The 12,582-nt window shown below is 58.0% G+C and overlaps 1 protein-coding gene across 1 annotated transcript in view; it reads left to right on the forward strand.

Moving 5' to 3' along the window:
- The window catches only part of DNHD1 (dynein heavy chain domain 1), a 36,839-nt gene that overhangs the window by 22,069 nt on the left and 2,188 nt on the right, over positions 1–12,582 (forward strand). Inside the window, exons 24-39 of the mRNA XM_060274026.1 lie at positions 8–296; positions 405–2,133; positions 2,225–2,433; positions 2,687–2,891; positions 5,029–5,131; positions 6,240–6,389; positions 6,514–6,696; positions 8,462–8,893; positions 9,004–9,445; positions 9,532–9,678; positions 9,802–9,987; positions 10,394–10,572; positions 10,671–11,636; positions 11,719–11,890; positions 11,977–12,063; positions 12,356–12,557. Of these exons, the coding sequence (XP_060130009.1) occupies positions 8–296; positions 405–2,133; positions 2,225–2,433; positions 2,687–2,891; positions 5,029–5,131; positions 6,240–6,389; positions 6,514–6,696; positions 8,462–8,893; positions 9,004–9,445; positions 9,532–9,678; positions 9,802–9,987; positions 10,394–10,572; positions 10,671–11,636; positions 11,719–11,890; positions 11,977–12,063; positions 12,356–12,557 (5,681 nt within the window). The remainder of the gene's footprint in view (positions 1–7; positions 297–404; positions 2,134–2,224; positions 2,434–2,686; positions 2,892–5,028; positions 5,132–6,239; positions 6,390–6,513; positions 6,697–8,461; positions 8,894–9,003; positions 9,446–9,531; positions 9,679–9,801; positions 9,988–10,393; positions 10,573–10,670; positions 11,637–11,718; positions 11,891–11,976; positions 12,064–12,355; positions 12,558–12,582) is intronic.

A 12,582-nucleotide genomic window follows, 5' to 3' on the forward strand; every position in this document is an offset into this window, starting at 1 on the left:
TCCTCAGCATGAGCGGGCGCTCTTTGTGGTGGACCTGCTCCTGAGCACCGAGCGCCCAGTCCTGCTGGTTGGGGAGCCGGGCTGCGGGAAGTCCTCCTTTGCCGAGATGCTGGTGCAACCAAACCACAGCTACCACCGGGTCTGCCTCACCCCTGCCCTTAGGCCAGCCCACCTGCGCCACCTGCTGCACAAGCGCTTCCTCAGCCTGGCGCGAGACAAGGTCAAGCCTGTGCGGGGGGCAGCCGCCAAGGGACGCTGCCTCTTCCTGGTGGAGGACCTGCACCTGGCCTTTGTGGGTGAGCCAAGGGGGCTGGGGAGGAGAACACCCTCTCCCTGCACCGTGGGGAGGCTGCGAGGGGTTTTGCCATAGCTCTTATGGTCCTCCTCCTCCTCCTCCTGTCCAGATTCAGCCCGGGGCTCAAGTCCTGTGGTGGAGTCCCTGCGCCAGGCTCTGAGCTACCAGCAGTTCTACCACGGAGAGACCCTGGAGGTGCAGCACTGCCCAGCCACCGGCTTCAACTGCTTTGGCACGCTCTCCGTGCCCATGACAGGTGCCCTGCCCCTCTGCCCTCGCTTTGGCAGGCTCTTCAGCACGGTGGTGTTGCCGCTCATGACACGAGAATCCCTGCTGGGCCTATATGTGGACCCTGTTCTGTGCTGGCTGGAGAAGTTCCCCCTGCTGACCCGGCAAAACGACTTGGCCTTTGCACTGGTCAGGGCCACCGTCAATGCCTACGAGACAGCCAAGAGCTTGTTCCCGCCCTCTCCCGCCTGCTGCCTCTTCCACTTCTCGCTGCACGACATCCAGAAGGTCTTCAAGGGCCTCTTCCTGCTACGGCCCCGGCCAGGCATCCACCTCAGCAGCCCCCTGGAGGAACAGAGCTTCAAGGTGGCGTCCAGCCGGCGCGCCTCGGGGTTGACCAAGATGAACATGGGGGCGGGCTATACTGCGCTTCTCAGCACCCGACTGGTCGTCCGCCTCTGGATGCACGAGTGCCTGTGCGTGTTCTGTGACCCACTGCAGGGGAAACGGCAGCGGGAGCGCTGCGAGCAGATGCTGATGGATGTCGCCATAACCGTCTTCTGTGCCAAGCACAATGTCATACGGATTGCGCAGAGGACCTGGTCCTCCAGCCCCCCCAGGGACCAGGACCCCCACCTGCCCAGCAGAGCCGGCATCACCTTCCAGCTGCCCAGCAGGACCTTCAGCGACAGCCTTGATGCAGAATGTGCAGCGGAGGAGGAGTCCGAAGAAGGGAAGCCCCTCTTCCCTTGGAGTGGTGAGATGGGCTGCCCTGACCCCTGGGACCCAGTGGAGCAGGCGGCACCACTGGCCTTGGACCGCCCAGACCCTGGAGAAGGCCCGGCTGCTTTGGAGGTAGAGGGCGAGACCACAGAGGCGGAAACCGCAGAGGAAGGTGCAAGGAAGCAGACCCCTACCTCCCAGGGCCGGTCCCCACGTGACCGGCAGCGGACACCCCCCAACCGGCTCCATCCCCACAAGGCCAGGCGCCAAGGCTCCCCCAAGAAGGAGAGCACCGGCCCCCTGCTGCCCTCCCACCTCCTGCTGCAGCCAGGCGAGGCAATCCGGGACGTCGTCTTCAGCAAGGACCTGGGCCCCGACTCCTACAGCCCCAACACCCACAACCCTTACCAAGAGAAGCTCTGGAAGACCCTGGAGAAGCAGCTGAAGCCCCTGCTGCCCCCCAACTTCCTGCTGTGCTCGGAGGGGCTGAAGCACATAGTGCGCCTGAGCCGGCTCTTCAGCGGCTCTGACCGGCATGGGGCCATTGTCTCCTTTGCCCGCTGCACGGGGCGGAGGACCCTGGTGGCTCTGGCTGCTCGTGCCACCGCCTCGCTGCTCATGGAGATACATGCCAAAGAGGATGAGGCCGGGGCCCTGGCCTTGCTGCGATTGGCCAGTTGGCAGGCAGGCATCATGGGCAAGCGAGTGCTGCTGCTGGTCCACCCTGGCATAAGCCTGGCCAACCTGCACCTGCTGCTGGCCCTCATGGCTGAGGGCACGTGCCCTGGCCTCTACAGCACAGAAGACACCATTTCTGTCATCCAGGCCATGCTGCAGGAGAACCAGAACATCAAGCGCAACATGCGGGAAGAGCTCATTCTGCAAAGGTGTGGGGCTGGGGCAGGCCCTTGGCCCAGGGGGTTGGCAAGGGACGACTTGGCTCAGGGCTCAGGTCCCGCCTTCTGGCTTTCCTTGCAGATTCTTCCAGTTTGTGCGTGCCAACCTGCACGTGGTGCTGCTCCTGGGGGGTGCTGTCTCCTTGGCACTGCCACCCATCACAGCCACAGCCCTGGCCCAAGTGCTCAGCAGCCTGGAGGTCTATCAGCCATGGAGCCACGAGTCCTTGGTGGCAGTGGCCTCCAAGCACTTCATGTACCACCAGAAGATTTCAATCAAGCTCCCTCGAGGTGGGTGCCACTGAAGCAGCAGCTGGGAGTTGGGGAGGAAGGGCACTCCCTCCTGTCCCTCCAGCAACAGCAAACAGCCCTGTGCCCCCCGTGTGCCCAAGATGCCACCATCCCCCCCTCCCTGCTTGCTTGCCCACTTGTTCCCCACTCTCCTTGGTCTTGGTGATGGCAGCGTCCCAATCTCCGTCTCCATGATGCACACCCCACCCCCCAAGCTCTGACCTGGGCATATCTGTCCATTCTCTGTTGTTAGTGCTGACGTCGGTGCATGACCTCAAGGACGTGATGCAGCGCACGGCCAATGCTGCCTCCCTGATCCATTGGTGCACCATGGCACACATCACTTCCCTGGCTGCCCACATCCCCCTCATCAGCCCAAAGACTTTCCTGGATTTCCTTGACACCTTCCTACTGCTGTTGAGCAATCTGCAGGAGAAGAATATCAAGCAGCTGGATCGGTGAGTGTGGCTCTTCCACTCAGTTTTCACTTCCTGGGACTTCAGGTAAGGATCCTGAGTGCAGCCATGTTGCTGCCTGGGGTGGGGCCAGGAGCATGACACTGTCATACTGGAGCAGCTCAAGCAGGTGGGATTTGGAGGTCCTGTTATGGGGGCGCCACCCCTACTCAGTCACTACTGGAAAGCAATGCGTTTCTTGGCTAATACGGGGAGTTTGTTTCTTGGTTCTGGGGCTCGGGCTGTGGAGTGCCACAAGTTTCCCAAACATTCTGGCATATTGAGTGTAGCAGCAGATTGAGTGTACAATCAATATGCTGTAAGAATAAAGGTAAAGGTAAAGGGACCCCTGACCATTAGGTCCAGTCGTGACCGACTCTGGGGTTGCGCGCTCATCTCGCATTATTGGCCGAGGGAGCCGGCGTATAGCTTCCAGGTGATGTGGCCAGCATGACAAAGCCGCTTCTGGCAAACCAGAGCAGCACATGGAAACGCCGTTTACCTTCCCGCTGTAGCGGTTCCTATTTATCTACTTGCATTTTGATATGCTTTCGAACTGCTAGGTTGGCAGGAGCTGGGACCGAGCAACGGGAGCTCACCCCGTCACAGGGATTCGAACCGCCGACCTTCTGATCAGCAAGCCCTAGGCTCAGTGATTTAACCACAGCTAAAAGGGAAAGCTGTCCCGACCAAGGACCAATGGCTACTTAAACTAATAGAATATATCCAACTAGCAAGCATAATGGCCAAGATAAGAAATATAGATGGAAAGATAGTAACAAGCGAGTGTGAGCAATTTGAGGGATATTTAAAACAATGTGATATCAAGATAAATTTACCAGCAGTGATTAATATGTGAGCAGCTGCAAACAAAAGGAAGGGTTATGGATAGAAGGAGAAAAGAGTAGATCATGGGTTTTCAACCAGTGCGCCGTAGCACCCGGGGTGCCTTGAATGATGGTTGGGGTGCCACAGGCAACCCTGGCCTCTGCCCCTCTTTCCTTCCGTTCCTCCTCTGATGCCCCCTCACATCTCTGCCTCCCAAAGGCTTGCATGACTGTTTGTTGCAGCAGCCCTGGCTATAAGCTCTACAGGAGGATGGTGTCCCTGGGGTTGGTCAGGGGCTGCTGGTTGCAAGGAGCTGAGGCTCCTTGGAGTAAGCAAGCAAGTGGGTGAAGGAGCCCAGCCAGCCAACCAGCCCATGTTGTTGGGAATGGACAGACAAGTGGGGGGGCAGGCAGGCAGGCAGGCAGGCTCTGTGCTGTGCTGTGCTGTGCTGTGCTGGCTGTTCTTGTGTTTGCTGCTGCCTCCCAAGGTAAGGTGCTGGCCTCACATTCAGCTTTGGCCTGTCTCCGTTGGGCCACTAAGGCCCTTGTGGGGCAGTGTGAAGAAGCACCTCTCTTATGGCTCAGAGGGGCAGTGGCAGCTGCTGCCCCTCTGGACTCTCAAGGAGAGGAGGCTGAGGGAAGAGTCCACAAGGGAGGGTGTTCAAAAAGGGTGAGGCAAGGGGTGGCATAACTGGGCTCCTGAACTCCACAGGGGTGCCACAGATAGAAGGTAGTTGGTCAAGGGAGCTGTGGACCCCCAAAAGTTGAAAACCTCTGGAGTAGATAATAAATGGAGATATAACAAACATAAGAATGTGTAACAGGCTGTCAAGGAAAGGTAGGTTGGGAAGTCCACATAGGATTTGATAGGATGTAAATATGAATGTATATAATGTATATTGAAAAATGCATAAATAAAAAAATTAAAAAAATTAAAAAGGGCCAGGTAGGGTGATGGAGAAGGTCCATCTGTTAGTATTTTGCAGGACTTTGATTCACAGGATAGCTGAGTTTACTTGAAAGACCTTTGTTCCCTTGAAGGGAAGCAAGAGTTGCCTTCTGACAATCAGCCAAGAACTATGGATAGCATCCCCAACCCATTGAGAGGAACTTAAGTAGCCCCCCCCCCCCAAGTTGTATTCTCTGTAGGCATTCCTGGTTCAGAGGGCGCACGCATCTGTCTTAGGCATCCCATGAAGGGACTTCAGGCAACCAGATTAACTGGCAGAGCTGGGTGGGTGTTGGACCCCTGAGTCCTGTGCCCCAGACCCCCTCTGTGTGCATCCTCATGGGGGTGGTTTTCCCACCTGCAGGATGAAGATGGCCCTGCACAAGATGGGGGAAGTGAGCATGAAGCAGCAGGAGCACACACGGGACGTCCGCTTCCTGCAGCTGAAGCTGGTGAAGATCAAGGAGGTGAGTCAGGCCGGCCAATCGTCTTCCGCTCAGTTGCTGACTGCCTGCTTGAAACTCTCCCAGCTCCCAGCTGGCCTGACATTTATAAAGCACCTGGAATTCACTGGGTGCCATATGCAAGTGAAGGAAGCCCATTTTGCCCCAACGGCAGAGCAAGAGTAAGGCAAGGAGGTGTCTGCCTAGGGCTGCCTTTCCCCACCAGCTGGGTTTTGTGCAGAGGTGGAAGTCTTTAAGTGGAGGCTTGACAGCCATCTGTCAGGAATGCTTTGATGGTGTTTCCTGCTTGGCAGGGGGTTGGACTGGATGGCCCTTGTGGTCTCTTCCAACTCTAGGATTCGATGATTCACAAGGAGAGGCTGCCCAGAGAGTCTTCTCCATCACAGCCGCCTCTTCTGACCAATTTACTGGAGCAGAAGGAACTGTAGGAAGGAGGGATTTGAAAGGAAGCTGGGAACAGGGCAAGGCTTGTAAATAAGATTTGGATATTCAGAATGGAGTCAGGAAGAAAGGGGAAACCATCTTTTATCCCATTCCATTGTGGAGGGTTAGAAATATAGAAAGTGGAGTTGGACAAACCATAGAGGCAAACCTGGCTCACAGCATGTTGGGTGTTTGAATCTTGGGGAGACAGAGACTCTGTGGGAAGGTTTCCATGCCCAAGAGACAGATCAGTTGCCTGTTCTGGGCAGGGCTGCCCTCTCTCTGAAAGAGCAGATGCAAAGCTTGGGCTACTGCTGGGTACATTTGTCAGTAGAGGCTCCAGCAACTGGCTAGGAATGCCTTTGACCTGCTAGCTACAAGCATATCTGGATGATCCAGCCACCGCAGCCCACATGTTGGTAACCTTGAGACTAGACTACTGCAATGAGGTGTTGCCTGTGAGCTTGGTCCAGAAGTTCCAGCTAGCACTGAAGGTCGCATCCTGGCTGCTGATGGGGCAGATGACACATCTGTGGAAGCACTCTTGAAGACTTCTTTTATGCAGACAAGCAGCAGCCAGGTGTTTTGGGTGCCCCTGCAAGTTGTCCTGGCGATCCTGCTGCGGTTTAGGGGGTTGGTGGGCTTAGGATGGCCTCCCTTCACTCCCCCCATCCTCCTTCCCTCGCAGCAAGTGATCTGCAGTCAGCGGGAGGTGGAGCGGGAGCAGGAGGTGCTGAAGCAGCAGGAGAAGGAGTGTGAGCTGTATGAAGCGCGCATTGATGCACTTACCAAGGAGCGGGATGCTCTGGAGAAGGGGAGGGAGCTGGCCATGAAGAAGGTATGGGGGCATGGGGGGGAGGAAGGTCTTGCTCAGTCATCTGGAGGGTGGCAGAGGGGGGCAGGTGAGGAGAGCCCAGCCTGAAAGCCCTCCAACATGGAGCCTTTGCCCCCCCACATCTCAGGTGAACAAGGACTACAAGGAGGCCCTGGCAATGCTGCGGCAGCAGGACATTGAGGAGCTGCGCAGCTATCGCCAGCCTCCTGCGACTGTGGTCATGGTGACGGACATCCTCTGCCTGATGTTTGAGCAGGAGCCGGGCTGGGAGAATGCAAAGCTGCTCCTCAACAGGGACAACTTCTTTGAGGTGAGGCCCAGAGCCCTTCCTGCGGCTCCTGTGCTGTTGGGGCTGGCCCGCCTGGGAAGAGAGAGACCCTGGCCAAGACCAAGAGGCTGTTCCAGCTGTGCCAAGTCCTTGACAAAGGGAGGAGCAAAAGCAGCCTGTTTCCTCCTGGGAGGGGGTGGGGAGGCATGGCTAGCGAAACAGAAAATGTGCATTTGATTAGCATGGAACTACCAGTGGATAAACAGGGTATCCGTGCGCTGCTCTGGTTCGCCAGAAGCGGCTTTGTCATGCTGGCCACATGACCTGGAAGCTGTACGCCAGCTCCCTCGGCCAATAACGCGAGATGAGCGCACAACCCCAGAGTCGGTCACGACTGGACCTAATGGTCAGGGATCTCTTTACCTTTACCAGTGGATAAAACCAGAAACCATCAGCCACAGTAAGAGAACAGGAAAGTAATTGAGCATAACAGAGATACTGCAGTCCTCACGAAGCATGGAAAATATCCTTCAGGAAGAAAACATTATACTGTACAGTATATATAAAATTATCCCTCAAGGGTTGTAGAAAAAGTGAGGCTTGCCTTTTGCTCCTCAGTTCCCCAAGGGACTCTTGAGTCCCCTCAAGTCATGATCAATCGGAGGAGAGTGGATGGAGGCAGGATCCAGTGAAAGCAAGGCAGATCTTTATTTTTCTGTTGCAACAGAGTTCTCCCCCCTCCTCTGCAAGAAAGTGAGAGAGATCAAGAACAATTCTTACTGTATTTTGGATATATCTGTTAGGTTCAGTCATTTCTGTTGAACCATTTTTGTCTCCAATTTCTTTTCTTTCTGTTGCTTTCTGATACATGCTGGTTGTTAACAGTAAATGCTTACACATCTCTGGTTAGTAATTCATTTTTCAAATGCTGTGACCTTGCATGGTATTTGCTTTATTTCTTCTGATGAGTTTAATCTTTATGGTTTGGTTTTCAAGGAGGGCTGCACCCAAGAACAGAGAAGCCCACAGGAGCTGAGAGTGTAGCCCAGAACAAATAATCAGAGTATATAGATGGGGCTCATCCAGTCAACATTGTGCACCTAAAGGTTCAAAAAGCTTTTGATATAGTCCCTCATCAAAGACTCCTGATTAAGCTTAGCAGTCAAGGAGTAAGAGGCGAAGTCCTCTTGGGCCTATGGAATTGGTTGAATCATAGGAAGCAAAGAGTAAGACTAGAATAGATGGTCTGTTCTCTGAACAAATTCATGTGTAAAGTCAAGTCCCCCAAGGATCAGGATCGGGACATGAGCTTTTAAACTTGCACACAAATGACTCAGAGTTAGAGCTCAGCAGTGGGGTGGCCAAGTCTGCAGACAATACTAAACTATTCAGAGTTGTTAAAACAAGTAGAGATTGTGAAGAGCTCCAAACAGACCTCTCCAAACTGGGTGAATGGGAGGGGAAATGGCAAATGCAATTCATTTCTGCACGGGGCTGCTAGGGGCCTCTCTGGAGTGGGCAGGGAAGTCAGAGAGAGGAGAGGCCATGTGCAGGAGCTGGGGATGTGGACAGGCTGGAAGGCCCCCCCAGCCCCCCTGGGTGCTTCTGGAACCTGCTGGAGAAGGTGCTCCCCTTTGGCTCATATTCATTGTAAGCAACTGTGGGTTTGTTTGTTTTAGCTTGGGGCATTTTAATACTGTACAAGCAGCCTTGTGTTTCTTGTGGCAGAAGAGAGGTAAAGAAATGCACCCCATTCCTTGGTGAAAAAGTCAGGCAAGGGTCCCATTCCCTCTGCTCCCCCCTCCAGGACCTTGTCTTCTACCCCAAGGACAGCCTCCCCACAGAGCTCTTTGAGGCCCTGGGCCGGGCTGTGACTCAAGAGCACATCTCTAAGGCCAACATCTCCAACGCCAGCCAGGCTGCCGCCGCCCTCTTCCAGTGGATCTCGGCCACCTACTGGTACCACTGGGCCCTGCTCGACTGGCAGCCGACCATGGCCCGGCTAAAGTACTGTGACGCCCAGATCAACACAGAGAAGATGGAGCTGGGCGACAGGCGCCTGCACGCGGAGTACCTGAGAGATGCCACCCAACTGCGCATCAAGGAGCTGAAGCAGAAGAAGGAGCGCCAGGAGAAGCTGATGCACCAGCTCACCCAGTCCCTGCAGGCCAAAGAGGAGGCCACCACTGTCGAGAGCTCTGTGGCCGAGCACATGGCCAACTGGACAACTGTCACAAGGGTAAGAGGGGCTGCCTGCATGTCCACCCTTGTCCCTCCCTCCACGCCCTGCGAGCCGAGGGTGCTGTTCTCCCAGACTCAGCCCGCTGGCACCTCTGCTTTCCTTCCTAGAACCTGGAATCCCACCGCACTACCGTCTATGGCGATGCCCTCCTCGCTGCAGCCAGCCTCTCCTACCTGGGCCCATTCCCTCCGCAGCGGCGGGAGGAGCTGCTGGAGAAGTGGCAAGCGGTGTGTGCCGGGGCTTGGGGCCCCCTCGGGCCAGACGACGTGAGGTGGCTCCTGCAGAAGGAGCTGCCCTGCCCTGGCCCAGCCTCCCCCAGCGATGTGCTGCTGGCTGTGCAACAGCCCCTGGAACTGGTGTCCCTGCTCAGCTCTCCTCCAGAGCAGCGTCTCTGGGATCGAGTCCACAAGCCCAAGGACCCCAGCAGCCGCCTGGTTGGCATGATCCTGCTCTCCAGCACCCACACGCAGGCTCATCGCTGGCCTCTGCTGGTGGACCCTGACAAGCAGGCCTGTGTCTGGCTGCTGACATCCAAAGCGTTGGAAGAGGGTGAGTGGGGAGTGCAGGGTGGGTGGGCGGGAGTCAGGCCCATGGCCTTGCCTGCGGGTAGCTTCTCACCCAACCCCTCTTTACAGAGGATTCTCAGGCCTTTGCCATCTCTGAGCTGGTGCCGGATATGGTAGAGCAGGGCAGCTCCGAAGAGATCGCAGAAGACAACCTGGAGATCCTGTCGCTCACAGACCCAGACCTGGAGCAGAACCTATGCAACGCAGCCTGCCATGGTAAGCGGAGGAAGGGGGTGTCCCTGCAGTTGGCAGCCCCCGGGGAGGGTGCAGTTCCCTCTCAGCAGCACCGTCCTCCGGGAGCTCAGGCCAATGTGCTGCTTGGCTCCCACCTCCTCACAGGCATCCCGGTGCTGCTGATGGACTTTGAGAAGAACGTCCCCTGGTGCCCAGCCCTCCAGCAGCTGATGCAGAAGGAATCGTTCCGAGGTGCCCTCCACTCCGAGTCCATGGAGGACGCGGTGCTGGTGCCCACCTCCTTCCGGCTCTACCTGTGCACAGAGCTGCCTCTGGAGGCTTTGGCTGCAGGTAAGGGAGGGAGGGAGGTGCCTTCCCCAAGTGGAATTCACTCCCCAAAGCAGCCACACACTTGGATGGCTTTAAAAGACGAGGTGGGTGGAGGCGGCTCAGTCACTCGCTGCTCAGTCATTCGCTGCTCACCCTGACAGCGATGCCCGGCTCCCCCCTCAGAGGGTGAGAGGCTTTGGAAACTTCCAGTTGCTGCGGGTGGAAGCAAAGCTAGATTCTCCCCCAGCATAGGGATTGGAAACTGTGCTCTCAAAACACGGCAGCGACCTACTTGGGTTCCCCAAAGTGTGTGTGGGGGACAAGAGCCACCCTGTAGCCAGCCATCGGTGGAGGGGGGCAGGCAGGTGGGTGACTGGGATGGCTGGGCCCTCCCTCCCTCCCGCCTGGCTCCTCCTCCTCTTTGCAGAGGTGGACCATGAGCTTCTCAAGAGCCTGAACGTGATTGACCTCAGCCTCAGCCAGGAGGCGCTGGAGGAGCAGCTTCTGGTGGAGGTCCTGCGGGCCGAGCGGAAGGAGATCCTGAAGAACCAGCAGGCCTTGCAGTTTGGGGTCCTGCAGCTGGAGGGGAAGCTGGAGGCCACGGAGGTGAGGCAGGGGCTCCTGTGGCTTGGCGTGGGGCAGGTGGGGCAGCAGTGGAGAGGCTGCTCAGCCCAGCCCCCCCCCCCCGTGGCTCTTCCCCGCAGGAGGAGCTGGTGGCCTTGATTGCCCAGCCGCAGCGCTCTCTGCTGGAGGAGGAGAACTTCATGCCGATGGTGCGGCTGCTGCAGACGCAGATCCAGGCCCTGCATGCCACCCACCAGCACATGGTCTCCCAGCACCAGGACCAGGCGGCGCTGTGCAACAAGTACCGGACGGTGCCCCGCCTGGGCGTGGCCCTGCACCTGGCCCTCCAGCAGGTCTGCCGCCTCCACCCCTCCTACAGCTTCCCCAGCAGCATCTGCATGGCCCGCGTGCGCCAGGCCCTGCTCTCCACCAAGCACCAGGAGACGACCAAGCAGCAGTCGCTGGAGTCCCGCCTCCTGGAGCTCAGCAAGGCTGTGCTCCACCACTTCCTCACCGAGGCGGTGCCCTGCCTGCGGGAGATGGACCGCCTTCTCTACCTCTTCCTGGGGGCTGTGGCCACGCTGAAGGTCTCTGGGGAGATCACCCCGCTGGAGTGGCTGGTCTTTTGCCAGGGCCTGCAGGAGCCAGCGGCCAAGGAGCTTCTGCAGCCGCAGGTCAGGGTGCCTTGCCCCACCTGGGTGAGCGCCGAGGCCTGGGAGGAGTGCGGCTTGCTGGAGAACGTTCCTGGGTTCCAGGGGCTGCAGGCCTCCCTGGCTGGGCAGGCCGCCCAGTGGCAGGAGTACTTCCGCCTGCCCTCCACCATGGTGGGGCTGGCTCTGTGCCCCAGCCACGCCCACCTCAGGCCTTTCCAGCGGGCCATCCTGTGGCGCATCTTGCGTCCTACTGCCATGAGCAGCGTGATCTCGGCCCTCACCACCTGCTTGCTGGGCTGGTCTCTCACCGAGGAAATGGCCATCACCTACCCGTACTCCTACAGCCGGGCCAACAAACCCATCATCTTCCACACGCCCTCGGCCAGCTCACCAGGCTCCTTCATGCACCCGCTCCTCTGGATCCAGCAGATGGCCACCCAGCGGGGACGAGGGGTGAGACGGGGGCAACGGGTGCAGGTGTCAGTTGGGTCCCTCTGGGGGGACACAGCAAGTAACCAGGCACCATCCCCTGCAGGGAAATGTGGTAGTCCTCTCCGTTGGCACCCCAGATGCCTGCAAGCGGGTTTGGCGGACGCTGCCCATCTGCAGCAAAAGAGGCAAGTGGCTGGTCTTGACCAACTGCCACCTCCAGGAGCACTGGGACCCCGACTTGCTGCAGCTGCTGGACGAGTTGGTGAAATCCTCAGGTGAGGCAGACGGAAGAAGCAGGAGGTGTCTCCCTCTCCCTCCCCCCCCCGGCCAAAGCCCCTCTCACCTTGCCCTTTCTGCACAGGCAAGGTCTCAGGGGGAGGCCTCGAGATCCACACCAAGTTCCGCCTGTGGCTCATCACTGCAGCCGACGCCCCTCATTCTATGCCAGGTACCAGGCCAGGGAGTAGGGAGGGAGGCTGGTGCCGCAGGCGGGCACGGCCAGAGGGCCTTCTCCACACCCTGCCCGCCCTTTGCACCTCTCTCTCCCAGGGACCCCCTCCCTCTTGCTCATTGTTGTCTGGGCTCCCTCCCAGTGCCGCTGGCTCTGCCACAGGGCCTTCCTCTGCAGGAGAAACAGAAGCTGAGCCACTTCTGATGGCCTTGGAGGCCAAGGGCAGCAGCTGTCCTTACTCTCCCTCCCGGCCTCGGCTGCGGTGCTTGATTCTCTTCTACGCCAACAGGACTCCTGAAGCGCAGTGCCACCTCCCTCTTCTGCGATATGCCACTGGAGCTGAAGGGCATCCTGGCACGCAGCCACTACTGGCTGCAGGGGCAAACCCAGAAACTAGACACAGAGCAGCGGCTGCCCCTCCTCGCCCTCTATGGGGTCCTGCTCTACAGGCAGAACTATGCCCAGTGGACCCAGGCAGAGACATACCTGTGGTGAGTGAAGGAAGGGCTTGCCCTG

Source organism: Zootoca vivipara, chromosome 4 (genome assembly GCF_963506605.1).
Source record: "Zootoca vivipara chromosome 4, rZooViv1.1, whole genome shotgun sequence".
NCBI classification, from domain to species: domain Eukaryota; kingdom Metazoa; phylum Chordata; class Lepidosauria; order Squamata; family Lacertidae; genus Zootoca; species Zootoca vivipara.